This window comes from Megalobrama amblycephala, linkage group LG3 (assembly GCF_018812025.1).
Source record: "Megalobrama amblycephala isolate DHTTF-2021 linkage group LG3, ASM1881202v1, whole genome shotgun sequence".
In the NCBI taxonomy this organism is placed as follows: Eukaryota; Metazoa; Chordata; class Actinopteri; order Cypriniformes; family Xenocyprididae; genus Megalobrama; species Megalobrama amblycephala.
In genome coordinates this window covers 3181796-3201638 of record NC_063046.1, presented here as the reverse complement: position 1 = coordinate 3201638, position 19843 = coordinate 3181796, and the positions used below count along the sequence as shown (strand labels likewise).

The following is a 19843-nucleotide window of genomic DNA, read 5'->3' as shown; positions in this document are numbered from 1 at the left end:
TGAAAGCTTTATAAGAATGTTAGGGGAAAATGTTCTAATGTTATCACTAAACATTATTAGAATGTTTTTAAAGAATGTTATCCTACCTTTTAGCAGAAAATTATGGAAACATAAATAATACTTGCCGCTGAAAACATTCCCAGAACATAAAAACATTCTAGCTGGGAACACAAGACAAGAATGAAGGAGGCTGATGATACTGTAGAACATTTATTACAGAAGGCAGATTAAAAACGTACAGTAATAAGCATATGGTCCAAGCTGTTTCTTCAACACAAATATATTCCATCATTTTCCCCAAAGAAAACACAAGTCAAGTGTATGCCCATGATCGTGTGTAGATCCAGAAACACACTGAGATAAGATAAAAGAACCAACTATTGTTTGTTCGTGGGTTTACAAGGACAACAGAGATGGATATTAAAATCATCTATAATCAAAATCCTGTCAGCAGATGGAACAACTACAGAAAAAAAAAAAATCACCAAGAAAATTCTTCTTATAATCAGGAGGCCCATATATATATATCTCAAAGCACAAAGCAGTGAGTGAACCACTCCTCCACATTTTGTCCCTCTCCATTTATTCCAAGGCAGTTTTTCTTTAAAAATAAACCATATTTTAATTTCATTGAGACACATATAGATGTTCGCAATCATTTTTTTTAAACAAGTAATTTGTAAAGATATGACTAGTGTAAAACAGGAGTGAGCAGAAGAAAGTATCCACACCACCAGAATCCCAAGATCCCATGAAATCAACTGATGTGAATTGTGCTTTACTTTTTTCCCTTTTAAATTGCTGAAGATATTTTTGAGTTGCTTTTCTGCAAAAGAACGTCTGTAAATTTGAAATGTAAAGTGACTTAAAGCCACAGATTAAAAGTCAATTAGAGTTCACATGTTCTTTAAAATATAGTTACACTGATGTTAAAAAGACTCATGTGATACTCTTCAGTTACAAAAATTATTTGAAATTAAATTTCATTGTACTTTGATATAAGCACATTATATGATGAAAACTGAAAGAAAAAAAAAAAAATCCTTCACTCTTCATTTCTGCTGCAGATGAAGTTGAGTCTGTCAGTTTCAGGACGGCTGATCCAGCGCTGATCTCCTCCAGACTGAACTGCTCCAGATCTCACTGCAGACTCACAGTTCTCCACTGCTGTGCCATTCCCTGGAGCCCAGTTCTGATAGCACACGGTGTCTCCGCTCACCCAGTACCAGATGCCCAAAATGTAGGAGTGACGCAAACCCAACCACACCGCCTCAGTAGACACCTGTTTAGCCACATTCATCACACGACGCTGAATCTCTTCTGAATGAACCGAGACCAGATCCACATGATTCTGTTTGCAGTATCTCAGAGCTTCAGACCACGTCAGCTTCTCTTTGATCAGAATCAGTTTATCTGAACACAAAACAAACCACAAGCAGAAACTAGAGAGAGACTGATCAAAAACAACATGCAGAACAAACACTGTGGAGGAATTTGTCATGTCAGACATGTAGTGTGAGCTTTAAGATATCTGGAGGTGATGGATGGATTGTGTGTGTTTGTGAGGATCTGCTCACCTTCATGACACACAAAAGGAAACTGGTTGTTGCAAGAGATGTCTATCCATTGTCCCTGAGTGTTCGGTTCGATCGCTGCACAGTTTTCATTTCCTCCAGCATTATTAGGTTCACCAGGAGCCCAGTATCTGAATGAGGAGTTACTCTGATCTGACCACTGCCATGAGTCTCTGAACAGACCGATCCAGACATAATCATATCTGTGATTTTTATCACTAATGATCTTCTCAACCTGTTGATTCTCATTCTGGTTCCTCACACTGACCAGATCAATGTGATTCTGTCTGCAGTAACTCTGAGCGTCTCTCCACTTTTTCTGCTCATTAACAAAGACGAGTCCTGTGTTCGCTTTAAGAAAAACAAATGGAAACAGATTCATGAATCAGTTTGTTCATTATTCTTATGCTGCTTTATGGTTTGATGTGAATAAGAGCAGCAGTGGAAACATCAGAAACACGTGTCATTCAAAGACTTTCTACAGCTGATGATATATTAAATATTCACAATATATTCATGATGATTTTGCTGATAAAACATTAAGTATCATTTGTGAATTTTCTTGGTAATTTTATTGCAACATTATATTTCTCCATTATGTAAGTTGATTTTTATTGGTGGGTTGGGAATTATTGACAGCCGTAACTTAGTCCAGCCCCCAGAGTTTGATTGCTTGAATGGTGGGATCATTATTATTCTTAATGAAAAACAGCAACAACAAAACAGTACAATCACAAACTCACTTATATTAAACAGACTTTTATTAACAAAGTGAATAAGCACGGCATACATCATGCTATAGGCCTAATATAAAATAACAAATAACTGATAATCAGCAAACACTGTGGAACCAAATGAATAAGAAACAAAAATAATCTCACTAATGTTAAATACAGAACATTTATTAACAAAACGAATAAGACAGTTTGGAGGCACGGCATACATCATGCTGATCTGTGCTGCGACTCTCACGCTGAATTGAGCAGATGTGTTCAGTTTTTAATTGTAGTGTCTGTTCTCTAACTGAATTAAATGATTTTTATTATTAAAACGATGGAGCAGTGCCATAGATGAGTGTGTGTAATGCTGAAAACACCACACACACTATCACAGATATACACACACCTGTTAATGCACAGCATTGAGTGTCAGATGTGTTACGCCTCGTTCTATTAAGAAAAGGGGCTTGGCATGAGTTTGGTGGATAACAGGGAAACCGACTCCAGCCAACAGATCACCACAAACAGCAAACTAAGATCCACAAATGATTCATTAAGGTGGAATACAAAGAAATTAAATAAAAGGAGCCATAGGTTCAGGGCCAAGGCCAAAACAACAAACAAAACAGCTTACAAATGGTCGTCATTTAAAAGCACCAAAAAACAAAGATATGAATATTGATGTCATGATGTCACGGTTCATCCTCCGGACCGCCGGAGGGAGCCATCACCGGAATACTGATTCACTGTGATTCGGACTCCATTTCCCATAGGCCCTCATTCCTGCGACTGATTACACTCACACCTGAACTGCATCACGCACACACTATTTAAGACACACACACACACCACTTCTCTGCGAAGTCTTGATTTGCTACGGTGGTCATTTCTGAGCATTATTCTGTGGATTGATTTCTGGTTGTTACCTGGACTGTTTATTCTCTGTGAACCTCTGCCGCCTGTCCCGAACCTTGCCTGTACCCTGGACTGTGATTGTTTGCCGCCTGTCTTGTTCCTTGCCTGTGACCTGACTCTGATTCTCTGCCGCCAGCCCCGACCCTTGCCTGTCCCTGTTTATGGTACTGCTCTGTCCTTGTCTGTATCACTGCTGTGTTTAATAAAAGCTGCAAATGGATCCACACTCTGTTGACCCTTCATTACAGAAGACTTCGCCATCCAGTGACCCAGCAGCCTTGTTACAGATTTCCACCGAGTTATCAGCTCAAGCCAATCAGTTATCGATGCATCACCACCAACTGAATCGCCTGACATTGTTAACGGAGGAACTGGTAAAAACGCTACAAGGCCTACGCCTCAACCCCGCCGAGGCCGCCACGCCGCCGCCCGCTGCACCTGCCACGCCAGCATTTCCCACTCCCCCAGCTGTGAACCCCCGTCTGGCCCTGCCAGAGAAGTTCGATGGCACTCCAGCAAAGTGTAAGGGTTTCCTTCTCCAGTGTTCACTATATGTTAATCAGCAACCCTCTCTGTAGCCCACAGAAACAAGTCGCATATTATTTGTGTGTTCTCTGCTTACCGGCAAAGCGCTGGACTGGGCCACTGCTGTCTGGAGAGATGATAGCTCAGTATTCCCCACTTTCGCTGAGTTTCTACAACGATTCAGAGAGGTATTTGAACATCCCACAGGGGGACAAAGTCCAGGCGATCAGCTGCTCTCTCTCACTCAGGGCAAAACAACAGCGGCTGAATATGCTTTACAGTTTCGCACTCTGGTGGCTCAAACAAACTGGGTGGAGGACACACTGAAACTGCTGTTCCATCAAGGCCTGACCGTGGACTTGCAAGCGGAACTCGCCTGTCGGGATGAAGGTAGCTCACTGAATTCATTTATTGAACTTTCCATTCACATTGACAATCTCCTTCGCTCACGACGCCCCACACGCGTCGCCAGTTCTACCAGTTCAAACCCCGAACCCATGCAGCTGGGCTACACTCCGCTTCAGCCAGAGGAAAGAGAGAGGAGACGTCAAATGCACCTCTGCTTGTACTGTGGTCAGGCTGATCACTTCAAAATCAACTGCCTGGTTCGACCCACGCCTACCGGCTCCAAAGCGGTGAGTTCCTCCATTCAATCCGACTACTCACCCTCCTGCCTCAAAATTCCTGTTCAAATCACTATCAACAAGCAAATTATTACCAAGCAAGCTCTTCTGGACTCTGGTGCGGCTGGGAATTTCATGTCTGACACTTTCATCAAAGAGCACAATATTTCCCTAACAGACTGCCATTTTCCATTGACAGTGGTCCATTGGCGTTAGACGGAAAACCGATTGGAGGAGAAAGAGTGGCACACATCACCGACGAACTCTGATTACAAGTAGGAATTCTTCACCATGAACTCATCCAATTCTATGTCATTCACTCACCTAACAACCCCATCATCCTTGGTCTGCTGTGGCTCCGAACCCATAACCCACATATCTCCTGGAAGGAAGGACAGATACTGCAATGGGACGCCCTCTGCCACAAGAACTGCTTACAACAAGTCACTCCTCTGCCAATTCAGACTGTCAAGCTGGACGAATCCAACCCCGGGAAACTCAACATCCCTGCCGAATACGCCGATTTAGCTGCGGCATTCAGCAAACAGAAGTCGACTGAATTACCTCCTCACCGCCCTGGGGACTGTGCCATTGAACTATTGCCAGGTACCACGCCTCCCAAAGGCAGAATCTTCCCGTTGTCACAGCCTGAATCTGCCGCTATGAAAGCGTACATTGAGGAGGAGTTAGCAAAGGGGTTCATCCGGCCATCCACCAGCCTCGTCAGGATTCTTCTTTGTTAAGAAGGACGGTGGGCTACGGCCCTGTATCGATTATCGAGGTCTGAATGACATTACCGTCAAGTTCTGTTACCCCCTCCCACTGGTACCGGCTGCTCTCGAACAGTTACGACAGGCTGAATATTTCACCAAGCTGGACCTCCGCTGTGCCTATAATCTCATTCGTATAAGGGGGGGGGGGGCGAGTGGAAGACGGCTTTCTCCACGACCACCGGCCACTACGAGACCCTTGTTATGCCGTTCGGGCTCTCCAACAGTCCATCAGTGTTCCAGTCATACATCAACGACATGTTCAGAGACATGCTGAATCGCTGGGTCATAGTGTATATCGATGACATCCTTATATACTCCAGGTCAATGGAGGAGCACATCCAGCACGTCCGAGCTGTTCTACAAAGACTCATCCAGCATCAACTTGCCTTGCCTTGCCTACTCCTGTCTCATTTAGTTTAAATCTGCCTGCTAACTATCGTATCTCTCCCACTTTTCATGTTTCGCTGCTGAAACCCTCCGGGGGTCCGAGAGGGGAACTGGAGGGAGCCGAGGGCCGTCATCTCCCACGACTGATGATTGAGGGCGAGGAGGCCTATCAAGTCCGAGAACTGCTCGATTCTAGGCGTCGGGGTCGAAAACTACAGTATCTGGCCAACTGGGAGGGGTACGGACCGGAGGAGCGATCCTGGGTCGACGCGGATGAAATCCCGGACCCTGCACTCATGGAGGAATTCCATTGGACGCACCCGGAAAGACTGGCCCCTCAACCACCTGGTAGACCCCGGCGCATCCTCCAGACTGCCGGAGGGAGCCATCACCGGAATACTGATTCACTGTCATTCGGACTCCATTTCCCATAGGCCCTCATTCCTGGGATCGATTACACTCACACCTGAACTGCATCACGCACACACTATTTAAGACACACACACCTCACTTCTCCGAAGTCTTGATTTGCTATGGTGGTCATTTCTGAGCGTTATTCTGTGGATTGATTTCTCGTTGTTACCTGGACCGTTTATTCTCTGTGAACCTCTGCCGCCTGTCCCGAACCTTGCCTGTACCCTGGACTGTGATTGTTTGCCGCCTGTCTTGATCCTTGCCTGTGACCCGACTCTGATTCTCTGCCGCCAGCCCCGACCCTTGCTGTCCCTGTTTACGGTACTGCTCTGTCCTTGTCTGTATCACTGCTTTGTTTAATAAAAGCTGCAAATGGATCCACACTGTGTTGACCCTTCATTACAATTGATATGAATGACACAGGAAGACATCTATCAGACCCCAAGTTTACTTTTAAACCACTTTTAATCTGTCAGATTAAAAAAGCTTGGACGTGAATAAGTCAGCTGGTCCTGACCGGTTAGAACCATTTTTTTTTTTTAAACTAGCTGCTGATCACATAGCTGCCCCTTTCACATATATTTATAATCTTTCAATGAGTTTAAATGAATTTCCAAAGATATGGAAGTCTGCATTTGTTAAAAGGAGGAGATCCTTCTGATATGAATAACTACAGGCCGATCTCAAAACTTTGTGTTCTGTCAAAGGTTTTTGAATCTCTCATTACCGAGCAGTTGACATCATATCTAAATATGACATTTTATCACATAATCAGTCAGGCTTCAGTAAAAAGCACAGCACAACTACAGCTGCTACCAGGGTTTTAAATAATATTATTGAGGCGCTCGATAAAGGTCATTGTGTTTCACATTTTATTGACTTGTCTAAGGCTTTTGACACTGTCGATCTTAGTATACTGAAAAATAGACTGAGACAGATTGGATTGTTTAAAGATACAATTTTGTGGTCTGAATGCTACTTAGTGGACAGGACACAGTGTATGCAGATGGAAGGCCATTCATCTGCACCTTTGCAGATTATGAGGGGTGTTCCTCAGGGGTCTGTTTTGGGGCCTTTACTTTTTTATTATTTATATTAATAATCTTGACATTAATATTAGTAACGTTAAGTTTCATTTTTATGCCAACGACACTGTGATCTACTGTAGTGCTCCCAAATTACATCACGCTGTGTCTTTGCTACAACGTGCTTTTGATGATGTGCAGCAAAGGCTTTGTGATTTAAGCCTGATTTTGAACGAGACTAAAACTAAAGCAATGTTCTTCTCAACATCAAAGAAACAAGTGGCAAATCAACCATCTCTTAAAACCCTACAGGGCACTATAATAGAGGTAGTGACAGAATATCTCGGTTTTATGCTGGATGACTCCTTATCTTTTAAATCTCATATTGATCAGTTAAGGACTAAATTAAAATTAAAACTGGGGTTTTATTTTAGAAATAAATCCTGCTTCTCTTTTGAAGCAAAAAGAAGATTAGTTTCTGCCACATGCCTGTCCTTGATTACGGAGATATTTTGTATATATCAGCAACTTCCAAATTCTTTGGATATTTTATATCATGGTGCACTTAGGTTTATATTAAATTGTGACTATAGCATTCACCATTGTGAGCTGTATAATAGAGTTGGTTGGTCGTCATTATCAACACGCAGACGTAAGCACTGGTACCTTTACATTTATAAATCTATCTTGGGCCAGTTGCCTCCATATCTTTGCTCCCTCACCCAACATAAATCTTTTGGAGCTTAATCTTTCCATTCACAAGATTTGTACATCCTTTCAGTTCCATCTATACGAACTGAATTTGGTACGCGGCAATGAAATTACAGACCCCGGTGTCGATGAAAACTTTTAATTCTTTTATTAGCGAGCTGTTAAAGGAAGAAATGATTTGTAAATGTTTTTGATTTGTACTGATGATGTGTCTTTACTGTGTTTGAAGTGATTTATTCATTTTTTTTTTAAGAATGTTGTGCTGCTCATCGTGGCCAGGGGCCGTATTCACAAAACATCTTAAGGCTAAAAGTAGCTCCTAACTTGCCGATTTAGGAGAAACTCTTAAAAATAATGGGCGTGTCAGTCCTGATTTTAGGAGTCCTGAATTTTTGCTCTAAGAGTATTTCACAAAGCATTTTAGTGCTAAAATTAGCTCCTAAATCTGTGAAATGTTAGGAGTAGTCAAGAGGACTCCTAAATCACTAAGACCAAATCACAAACAGTCCTAATCCACCCAAAGACACTTGAACACTATTGAGGCAATAGAGCCTTGGGTGCTGAACCTTTTCTTCATAAATGCAATACATTTTGATTTATAGATTTGAATCTACGATGAGACGCCCCAAAAAAAAAAAAAAATTAACAAATAAATAAATATTGTCTGATTACCTGTGGCAGTGGTTTTCATGAGTTCACACCTACAAATGATTGAATAGAGTAAAAAAAAATAAAAATAAAAATAATATATATATTATTATATTTTTTTTTTTTTCTTTTTTTTTTCTGTTTTGACGTTGTAATGGATATTGTGTCCATGTGAGCTCACTAAAATTTAATCTTGATGTTTTTACAGGCTTTACTGAAATCTGAATAAATCAAGCAATATCACTGTCAGGCTGTGTTCTCGAAGGAAGACGAAGAAGATCAGGTTCAAATACAAAAATCCAAGTTTAATCCAAACAGGCAGATACAACACAACGTAGTGTAACGGTGAACGGAAAATGAACAGAACTGAAACAGGAACTTATATACACAAAGGGGAATTAACTGATGACATGCAGCTGTGAAGATGACAAATGACAAATGAATGTGCGCAGGTGAGGAACAGGAGGGATGCTGGGAAATGGAGTGCTAGTGCTGGTGACTGTGACAATCACACAGCTCAAGGTGTTCAGATGGTTTGTTAGAATTAATTAAAAAAATTGATTGATTTATTTATGTATTATTATTATTATTATTATTATTATTTTGAATTACAATTTCCAAACAAAATGATTATATCACATTTTTTTTGAAAGGATAACAAGTGAACACAATAAAATCACACTAACAAGACAAGAGCTGAACTTTGTTCTCAGAACAAGAGTTTTGTTCATAAATATGCAGATATGGCAAGTTATTTTGTTGTCTATTTTGTTGAAATTTATATGCATTCATTAATTCATTACCATTGGCCAAAACAATGGTTTTATGTTTCTTAATTTATAATTTGCAAAATAAATTTTACAGAAAAATATAATTCTCTATGCTCTCTAATGTCAGATTTACACAGTTATCAACAACAAAACATCAACATTCGTTCAATATTGGATTATTTTCTCAGAAGTTGAAAGTGGACAAACATCCACAGTCCCCTTTATATTTATGATTACATTAAAAAGTAGCAGAATTTAGTATTAGACTAAAATGTTGTACAGTATACGGTGTATCTTTTTATAAATGAATGTTTGTTGTCATTGTAGGGAGCTGAACTTACTGTTGTTAGATGAACTGCAGATGAAAGCCCGGGTGTTATCACATGGCAAATCATGCATTTGTCCATTCTTCATCATACCACACTCACTGCTATCAGGTTGTGTAGGAGCCCAGTTCAGATAGAGCGCAGGATCACCTGAAGACCACTGCCATTTATTATGACTCGTCTTCTGCAGCCCAATCCAGACACGTCCATCATTCACACTCTTCTTCAGCTCGTTCATGTTGTTCATGTTGTCAACGGTGGCCAGATCTGTGTAATTCTCTCTGCAGTATCTCTGAGCTTCAGTCCAGGTCTTCCTCACGTTTATAAAGTGATACTGACGCTGAACACATTCAGATACGGAGCAGAGAGCTGTGAAAGAGAGGGTTTGATTTAATGCTTTTCATAACAGAGTCAAACCTGATGAAACTATAAACCATCAATAAAACAACAAACACACTCACCAATGAGAAGAAGAATGAAATATAGAGTTTGCTCCATTTCTGAGGAAGAAACACATTGAAAAACTCAGATAATCCCATATTCATCTTGGAGTAAAACATGATCATGTCATTTAAAAAAATAGTAAATTCACAATCATTCAGACAATATTAACATCTCAAAGTCTAGTTGTGTTTGAAGAATGAACATGTGAGTTGTTCTTACTTTAGAGGTTGTGTGTTTCTATCCCGAGTCTGATGTTTCTGTCTGCAGCTTTAAACAGTGTGATCATTATATCTGCTCTCATCCCTCAGTCATCATCACATCATTTGTGTACTGCTGTCAACTAATTTTCATATTTTTCTTCCTCCATATTTGTATATATTTTTCCACTTCTTTTTCTTTATTTGCATATTGACGTCTGTGTCAGCCTTTTGACATTTTGTAGAGGTAAAATAAAGGTTCACATCACGGCACTCCACACACTATAGGAACAAAACTATTAAAGGTGTAATAGGACAATTTTGGAGAGGCTAGCAATAGTGAGCTAGCTTTCAAAATATCCCACCCTCCTTTCAGAGCGTCTCCAAAGACACGCCTCCTCCAAAACACATGAACACACACACACACACACTCTCACTCACTCTCTCTCTCACACACACACACAGCTGCTCTTGGCAAAGCGTCACAGAGACGGTGTTATACTCCCTCATGTCTCAAAGCACATAACATTACAATAATAACTAGACAGAAAAGTTTAAGACAAACTTTGAAGTTGGCTTTGAGCAGCTTAAAGGTTTTACTCAGAGAAAGTAAAAAATGTTACTAGCATATTTTAGCTTGTTGCCAGCATTTTTTAGCACATTGCTAGCATGATTTATCAATTTGTTATCATGGAGTAACATCTTGCTAGCATTTTTGAACATATTGCTAACATGAATTAACATGTGACGTGAACATAAACAACTGAGAGAGCTTGTACCTGACTGCTGCAGATTCATTTTGGTGTTGATACTGTTGACATGGAAACGCATAATTCCGAGTCTGAGGAGGTGAACAGCTCCGGTTAGAACGTCATGGGCTGCCATCTCTTAATTATGGTAGTTATGGTGTGAGCACAACATAAGCTCGTTGTTTTGATTTAGTAGAAACTGTAAAAGGTGTTTGCTGTTTGTTTGTGGTGCTCCGTGACTGATGTCTGTCTACATAAACTCTGCATTGCATGAAACACGCTGAAGTAAAGTCGAAATAAAATGTTGAGGATAAACATCAAAACAAAACAATAAAAAACATCTCGAGATTAAATTAAATTAAAGTCATTATAAAAGGAGGTTAAACTTGAAATACAATTTAAAAAATAAATAAAATAATTCGAAATATAAATTAAAAAATAAATAAGTCGAAATACAATGTTGAAAATAAAATCATTAAATTTTGAGAATGTCACTGTGTTTCGAGAAAAAAAGTCGGAATAAAACGTCGACAATAAACAAAATTGAGAATAAAGTCGTGTTTCAAGAAACAACTTGTTAAATTTCTTGAAAAAAATTTAAATAAAATGTTGAGGATAAACATCACATTTTGAGAATAAAGTTGCTGCATTTCGAGAAAAACTTGTTAAATTTCGAGAAAAAAAGTCAAGAATAAACACATTCGATCAGTGTCATATTCAATGCATACTGATCCTAGAGGTCATGACAGAGTTGGATCACTCAAGCTCGGCCTAGGCTATATTTTAGGCTTTCATTTAATAACAAAGAAATACAGCTTTAGCTAATAACTGAATAATAAGTAGCATATGAACTTTAAAGAGAATTTGCAAGTGAAAAACAGTACAATCTGCGCGATGTTGTAGGCCTACTCACAAGAAAAACTGGACATTCTAAAATGCTTAACGTGAAAAACGCTTATTAAAAGATCAAATTCTGTACACACCTTATTAATAAACCATACTATGTGCAGATAAGCATATTATCTTTCTGTGTAGGCTATTTAATAAAGTCTGTGCTTATGTAGAGATATAATAAGAGATTGTTCTTTTTGTTTGATTTACAGTGAAGCACTTTTGTCATTCTTGAAGTGAACTTTTTGCCTGTATGGTGATCAGATTCACTGTTTGTTGACTGCCGCCCTGAACTTGAGAACGTGTTGCGTCTGTTGTGCAGCATATGGCGCTGCCTTCATCCATAGCGCACACAGAGAGCGCAGGAATAGGTCTACTCTTCTTGCGCTTGAACGAACAAATACACATAAAATTATGGCAAAAGTTGGAATCGAAATCCTAAAATATAGCTTGCGTAAGTGATCTAACTCTGTCATGTCAAGAATCCCCAGAATCTCTCCAGATCCTTCAGATTCCAGCTCCATGTTGGTGCTTCTCTTAAGTTCACTCCACTCATTTTCTGTAGGGTTCAGGTCAGAGGACTGAGATGGTCATGGCAGAAGATTAATTTTGTGCTCAGTGACCCATTTTTGTGTTGGATGTTTGTTTTGGATCATTGTCCTGATGGAAGATCCAACCACACCCCATTATAAGATTTCTAGCAGAAGTGGTCAGGTTTTGATTTTTTATCTGTTGGTATTTGACAGAATCCATGATACCATGTATCTGAACAAGATGTCCAGGACCTCCAGCACAAAAATAGGCCCACAACATTAAAGATCCAGCAGTATATTTAACCGTGGGCATGGGGTACTTTTTATCCATGTGTGCACCAAACCCATCTGGTGGGTTTGCTGCCAAAAAGCTATTTTTTTAGTTTCATCTGACCATAGAAGCCGGTCCCGTTTGAAGTTCCAGTCGTGTCTGACAACTGAATATGCTGGAGATTGTTTCTGGATGAGAGCAGAGGATTTTTCTTGAAACCCTCCTGAACAACTTGTGGGGATGTAGGTGTTGTTTGATAATTTTTTTTAGGCTTTCTGAGACTCAAGACTCAACTAATCTCTGCAATTCTCCAGCTGTGATCCTTGGAGAGTCTTTGTCCACTCAAACTTTCCTCCTCACTTCACATTAGGACGATTTAGACACACGTCCTCTTCCAGGCAGATTTGTAACATCTTTAGTTAATTGGAACTTCTTAATTATTGCCCTGATGGTGGAAATGGGGATTTTCAATGCTTTAGCTATTTTCTTACAGCCACTTTCTATTTTGTGAAGCTCGACAATCTTTTGCTGCACATCAGAACTATATTCTTTGGTTTTACTCATTGTGATGAATGATTAAGGGAATTTGGCATTTGTGTTTCCTCATGTTTATATTCCTGTGGAACAGGAAGTCATGGCTGGACAATTTCATGCTCCTAGTCACCCTGGAAAAATGTAAATATGAATGGGAATATACTTCAGAGATATTTTACTCATAAGAATTTATAGGGGTGCCAATAATTGTGGCCAACATGTTTTGGAGAAAAACATTTATTTCATAATGTGAGTTTCCCCCCCACTTTCAACTGTTTTCCTTCAATGAAAGGTTAGAATTTTGTGAATTTTTTGAATGAAAGATCAAAAGGATAAACAATGCAGATTTATTTTCACAGCCACCTTTGCTCATATTTACTAAGTGAGCCAATAATTGTGGAGGGCACTGTATATATATATATATCCAACAATTTTCTGCAATCTGGATAAAAATGTTCAAATACGTGGGAAACCTCCCATTTATTTCCCATAGAAATAAACGAGTAATTAAATGAGTAGGATTTTTTTCATCCCACATTGAAATCATCACTTGCAAATCCTACAGAAGCACATACCAGCATTTCAACAGGAGAATTATGAAGTTGTACAGATCTCTTAATTAAGATTATATGATTTTACATTTCAGTTGCACTTGTAAATAAAGATGAATAAAGTAATCATATACGCATATGGTTAGTTTTGATTGACAAAAAACAAAACAAAAAAACACAGTATTGGCCAGTCTCTGCTTTCACAAAACTGTGGAGTTAAACTCAATCTCAAATCGTTTCTACAGAATTACACTCACATAATCAGCTAAAATGGGTAATTGTCATGTCAGAGATCCAGTTCTTACTATACTACAAATTCAACACAACACATCAATAAAATAATTATATTCTGTTTGTTTGAACTGCTAGATATAATAGTAATACACCAGATATATTAATATTAATTTTATTATCCCATTTGGAATTCATTTTCAGGGACTTTTTCTTCCCAAACCACATGAAACAGTGCGTTGTCCATGTATGTTGAATACTTCATTGTAAAACATTCTCAGTCTGGACAATAAATGCTCTGCTAGAATGCATGTTAGATTATACAGCTCTATACTGTATGAGCTGAATCATCACATTGGAGTAGAACAGAACATTATGAACAAATGTTGCATAACACCAGTATTTCTATTTTTTCTCTTTTCTATTTAAAAGTTTTAGTAATTTAGTTGTTTTTTTGTTTTTTTTGTAATTTTTTATTATTTTTATAAATATTTCTATAGTTTTTAAGTTTTAGTTATTTTAGTACTTCAGCTAAACACAAATGGGAAAAGTTGTTGATTCTGTGTGATTCTGTAGTTCAAAATGTTTAGTGTACAATTTGTTTTAAAAGTTCTACAGATTAAAACTGCTGGATCTCATGCTGTAGAAACACATTACTACAGTCAATAATGTGAAATTAATAACAGATTAGACTCCGGATGAGATCGGCTGATCAGATCATGACATGATGATTATATCTTTATCATCAACAAGCAGCCAACATCATCTGATCACATTTTCTCTTGCTGTTCCATAAACACAGTTACAGCAACCAGAGAAAAACTAACAATGAAAAGTCAAGAGTCAAACTGCCAAACTGAAGAAAACACTGATCACCATAATGGTGACATCAAACCAAACTATTATTTTCAATAAAACTTCAACACCTAAATCCCTGTTAATTCTCAATAAGAACTATTGCACAAGTATGACAGAAATAAAGTCAATCTGGTTTATAATAAGTGACGCCAGTAATGCTGTTTTTGGAGTTATTTAATGATGCTGAACCTTGACGTCAAACAAATGTTGGGGTTTCACTTTCAACCAAAATTTGACATCTGAGCAACATTTGAGTCCACATCCAATGCCCAATGAGAAGCTTCCCACTGAAAGCTTTATAAGAATGTTAGGGGAAAATGTTCTAATGTTATTACTAAACATTATTAAAATGTTGTTAAAGAATGTTATCCTACCTTTTAGCAGAAAATTATGGAAACATAAATAATACTTGCTGCTGAAAACATTCCCAGAACATAAAAACATTCTAGCTGGGAACACAAGACAAGAATGAAGGAGGCTGATGATACTGTAGAACATTTATTACAGAAGGCAGATTAAAAACTTACAGTAATAAGCATATGGTCCAAGCTGTTTCTTCAACACAAATATATTCCATCATTTTCCCCAAAGAAAACACAAGTCAAGCATATGCCCATGATCGTGTGTAGATCCAGAGACACACTGAGATAAGATAAAAGAACCAACTATTGTTTGGTCATGGGTTTACAAGGACAACAGAGATGGATATTAAAATAATCTATAATCAAAATCCTGTCAGCAGATGGAACAACTACAGAAAAAAAAAATTCACCAAGAAAATTCTTATAATCAGGAGGCCCATATATATATATATATATCTCAAAGCACAAAGCAGTGAGTGAACCACTCCTCCATGTTTTGTCCCTCACATTTATTCCAAGGCAGTTTTTCTTTAAAATAAACCATATTTTAATTTCATTGAGACACATATAGATGCTCACAATCATTTTTTTAAACAAGTAATTTGTAAATATATGACTAGTGTAAAACAAGAGTGACTAGAAGGAAGTATCCACACCACCAGAATCCCAAGATCCCATGAAATCAACTGATGTGGATTGTACTTTACTTTTTTCCCTTTTAAATTGCTGAAGATATTTTTGAGTTGCTTTTCTGCAAAAGAACGTCTGTAAATTTGAAATGTAAAGTGACTTAAAGCCACAGATTAAAACTCACTTAGAGTTCACTGGTTCTTTAAAATATAGTTACATTGATGTTAAAAACACTCATATGATACTCTTCAGTTACAGAAATTATTTGAAATATATAAGCACATTATATGATGAAAACAGTACAAAAAAAAATCCTTCACTCTTCATTTCTGCTGCAGATGAAGTTGAGTCTGTCAGTCTCAGGACGGCTGATCCAGCGCTGATCTCCTCCAGACTGAACTGCTCCAGATCTCACTGCAGACTCACAGTTCTCCACTGCTGTGCCGTTCCCTGGAGCCCAGTTCTGATAGCACACGGTGTCTCCGCTCACCCAGTACCAGAGGCCCAAAATGTGGGAGTAACGTAAACCCAACCACACCGCCTCAGTAGACGCCTGTTTAGCCACATTCATCACACGACGCTGAATCTCTTCTGAATGAACCGAGACCAGATCCACATGATTCTGTCTGCAGTATCTCAGAGCTTCAGACCACGTCAGCTTCTCTTTGATCAGAATCAGTTTATCTGGACACAAAACAAACCACAAGCAGAAACTAGAGAGAGACTGATCAAAAACAACATGCAGAACAAACACTGTGGAGGAATTTGTCATGTCAGACATGTAGTGTGAACTTTAAGATATCTGGAGGTGATGGATGGATTGTGTGTGTTTGTGAGGATCTGCTCACCTTCATGACACACAAAAGGAAACTGGTTGTTGCAAGAGATGTCTATCCATTGTCCCTGAGCGTTCTGATAGATCGCTGTACAGTTTTCAATACCTCCAATATTATTAGGTTCACCAGGATTCCAGTATCTGAATGAGGAGTTACTCTGATCTGACCACTGCCATGAGTCTCTGAACAGACCGATCCAGATCCATGATCCAGATGAATGATGATCACTAATGAACTTCTGAAGCTGTTGATTCTCATTCTGGTTCCTCACACTGACCAGATCAATGTGATTCTGTCTGCAGTAACTCTGAGCGTCTCTCCAATTCTTCCCCTGATTGACAAAGACGAGTCCTGTGTTCGCTTTAAGAAAAACAAATGGAAACAGATTCATGAATCAGTTTGTTCATTATTCTTATGCTGCTTTATGGTTTGATGTGAATAAGAGCAGCAGTGGAAACATCAGAAACACGTGTCTTTCAAAGACTGTTTCTACAGCTGATGATATATTAAATATTCACAATATACTGATTGTGCTGATATAACATTCAAGTATCATTTGTGAATTTTCTTGGTAATTTTTAACTTTATATTTCTCCATTATGTTGAAAAGGCTCAGTAAGGTGATTTTTATTGGTGGTTTGGGAATTATTGACAGCTGTAACTTAGTCCCACCCCCAGAGTTTGATGTAACCTGTCATGTTCCACTCTAACACTGTGGACGGCTCGAGTGTATTCAAGCCATAGATGAGTGTGTGCAATGCTGAAAACCCCACACACACTATCACAGATATTACATATATATATATATATACACACACACACACACACACTTGTTAACCCACAGCATCGAGTGTCTTGAACCTTCTATTGAAACAGTGACTGGACTATTAGACTTTTGACCGATGCACCATGATGATCCCAATTAAGTCAGAACCAGAAACCTACTGAACACTGTTATGTTTTGTTACACATTTCTCTAGAATACTTGATTCAGACACAAAGAGCTGAATGAGAGAAACAAACAGATGAAGATGTTTCATTGCAGCTGAAAATATTCATTAACTAGTCCAAAATGTTGGACTAGTTACATTTTGTAGACTAATAATATATACAAATATATTGTTGCAATATTATTGTTAGTGTTTGTCTTAGTCCGAGTGTTTTTTTTGTTGTTTTTTACGTTGTGATGGACATTGTGTCAGTGTCAGTGAGCTCACTAAAATTGAATCTTGATGTTTTTACTGGCTTTACTGAAAGTTGAATAAAGCAATCAAGCAATTTCACACAACTCAGGGTGTTCAGATGGTTTATTACATCTACTTAAAAAATAGAATAATCTTTTTGAATTACAATCTCCAAACAAAATGACTATTTCATATTTTTTAATACGGGTAAGAAAGTAAACTATTACACTAACAAAACAAGAACTGAACTTTGTTCTCAGGATGAGAGTTTTGTTCATAAAAATGAAGATGGGGCAAATTATTGTACGTCTATTATGCTGAAATTTTACACATTTATTAATTCATTACCATTGGCCTAAACAACATAGTTCTTAATTCATAATTCACAGTATAAATTTTATAGAGAAATATAATTCTCTATGGTCTCTAATGTCAGATTCCCACAGTTATCAACAACAAAACATCAACATTCGCTCAATATCGGATTATTTTCTATACAGAAGTTGAAAGTGGACATATTCACAGTCTCCCCTATATTTATGATTACATTAAAAAGTAGCAGAATTTAGTACAGTAATTTTCTACAGTATACGGTGTATCTTTTTATAAATGAATGTTTATTGTCATTGTAGGGAGCTGAACTTACTGTTGTTAGATGAACTGCAGATGAAAGTCAGGCTGTTACTACATGAGAAATTATACCATTGTCCATTTGAAATAAAAGCACACTCATCTCTGCCATCATGTTGTCCAGGTCCCCAGTTCAGATAGAGCGCAGGATCACCTGAAGACCACTGCCATTTATTATGACCCGTCCTCTCCAGCCCAATCCAGACACGTTCATCATTCACACTCTTCTTCAGCTCGTTCATGTCGTTCATGTTGTCAACGGTGGCCAGATCTGTGTAATTCTCTCTGCAGTATGTCTGAGCTTCAGTCCAGGTCTTCTTCACGTTTATAAAGTGATACTGACGCTGAACACATTCAGATACGGAGCAGAGAGCTGTGAAAGAGAGGGTTTGATTTAATGCTTTTCATAACAGAGTCAAACCTGATGAAACTATAAACCATCAATAAAACAACAAACACACTCACCAATGAGAAGAAGAATGAAATATAGAGTTTGCTCCATTTCTGAGGAAGAAACACATTGAAAAACTCAGATAATCCCATATTCATCTTGGAGTAAAACATGATCATGTAATTTAAAAATAGCAGAAAAACAAAATTCACAATCATTCAGACAATATTAACATCTCAAAGTCTAGTTGTGTTTGAAGAATGAACATGTGAGTTGTTCTTACTTTAGAGGTCGTGTGTTTCTGTCCTGAGTCTGATGTTTCTGTCTGCAGCTTCAAACAGTGTGATCATTATATCTGCTTTCATGCCTCAATCATCATCACATCATTTGTGTACTCTTCTAAGCTAATTTTCATATTTTTCTTCCTCCTTATTTGTATATTTTTCCACCTCTCTTTTTATTTGCATATTGACGTCTGTGTCAGCCTTTTGACATTTTGTAGAGGTAAAATAAAGGTTCATTGTTTCCAGTTTTGTCTCTTGTTTCCTGTCCACTGTGGGAGATGTTGTTGTTGCAGTTATATCCTAACTTGTGCAAAGTAGCATAAATAGATCCAGAGGTCCATCAATGATTCAAACAATGACTAAAGGTTATTATATCAAAATAAAGAAGAATTGCAAAATATATCAAACAGTCGTGTTTGACTGCGAGAGTTCAGTGTTCACAGTCTGGGGTGTGTTTCTCAATGCGAACTATGGTCGCAAGTTCCATCGTTACCAATAGAGTTCAATGTGACTTATGACCACAGTTGACTAACGATGCTTTCAGAAGATGGATGTAGATGGAAGAACTTTCTTCAGCTCATAAAGTGACCCCCATTCACTGCCATTATAAAGCTTGAACGCATCAGGATATTTATTAATATTTCTCCAATTGTGTTCATCAGAAAGAAGAGAGTCATTACACCTAGGATGGCTTGAGGGTGAGTAAAGCTTGGGCTAATTTTCATTTGAAAGTGAACCAATCCTTTAACACTCGAAAAAGCAGTAGATGTTGCTGGAGTTGGCTCAAGCACAGTTAAATACTATTTCAAGCAGCATCACGTGAACATGCAGTGCAAGCAATCAATGCAATACATCAA

General features: G+C 38.3%; 2 protein-coding genes across 2 annotated transcripts; both read right to left on the bottom strand.

Moving 5' to 3' along the window:
- Positions 1-640: 640 nt before the first annotated feature.
- Positions 641-19250, bottom strand: LOC125264303 (C-type mannose receptor 2-like). The gene is made up of 5 exons (XM_048183543.1): positions 18986-19250; positions 9872-9910; positions 9426-9779; positions 1578-1925; positions 641-1413 (listed from the first exon to the last, which is right to left on the bottom strand). The coding sequence occupies exons 2-5, from the start codon at positions 9906-9908 to the stop codon at positions 1046-1048; spliced, it is 1107 nt and encodes a 368-aa protein (XP_048039500.1). The 5' UTR covers positions 9909-9910; positions 18986-19250; the 3' UTR covers positions 641-1045.
- On the bottom strand, positions 15971-18959 carry LOC125264302 (C-type mannose receptor 2-like). The gene is made up of 4 exons (XM_048183542.1): positions 18777-18959; positions 18328-18684; positions 16510-16857; positions 15971-16345 (listed from the first exon to the last, which is right to left on the bottom strand). The coding sequence occupies exons 1-4, from the start codon at positions 18811-18813 to the stop codon at positions 15978-15980; spliced, it is 1110 nt and encodes a 369-aa protein (XP_048039499.1). The 5' UTR covers positions 18814-18959; the 3' UTR covers positions 15971-15977.
- Positions 19251-19843: the final 593 nt, after the last annotated feature.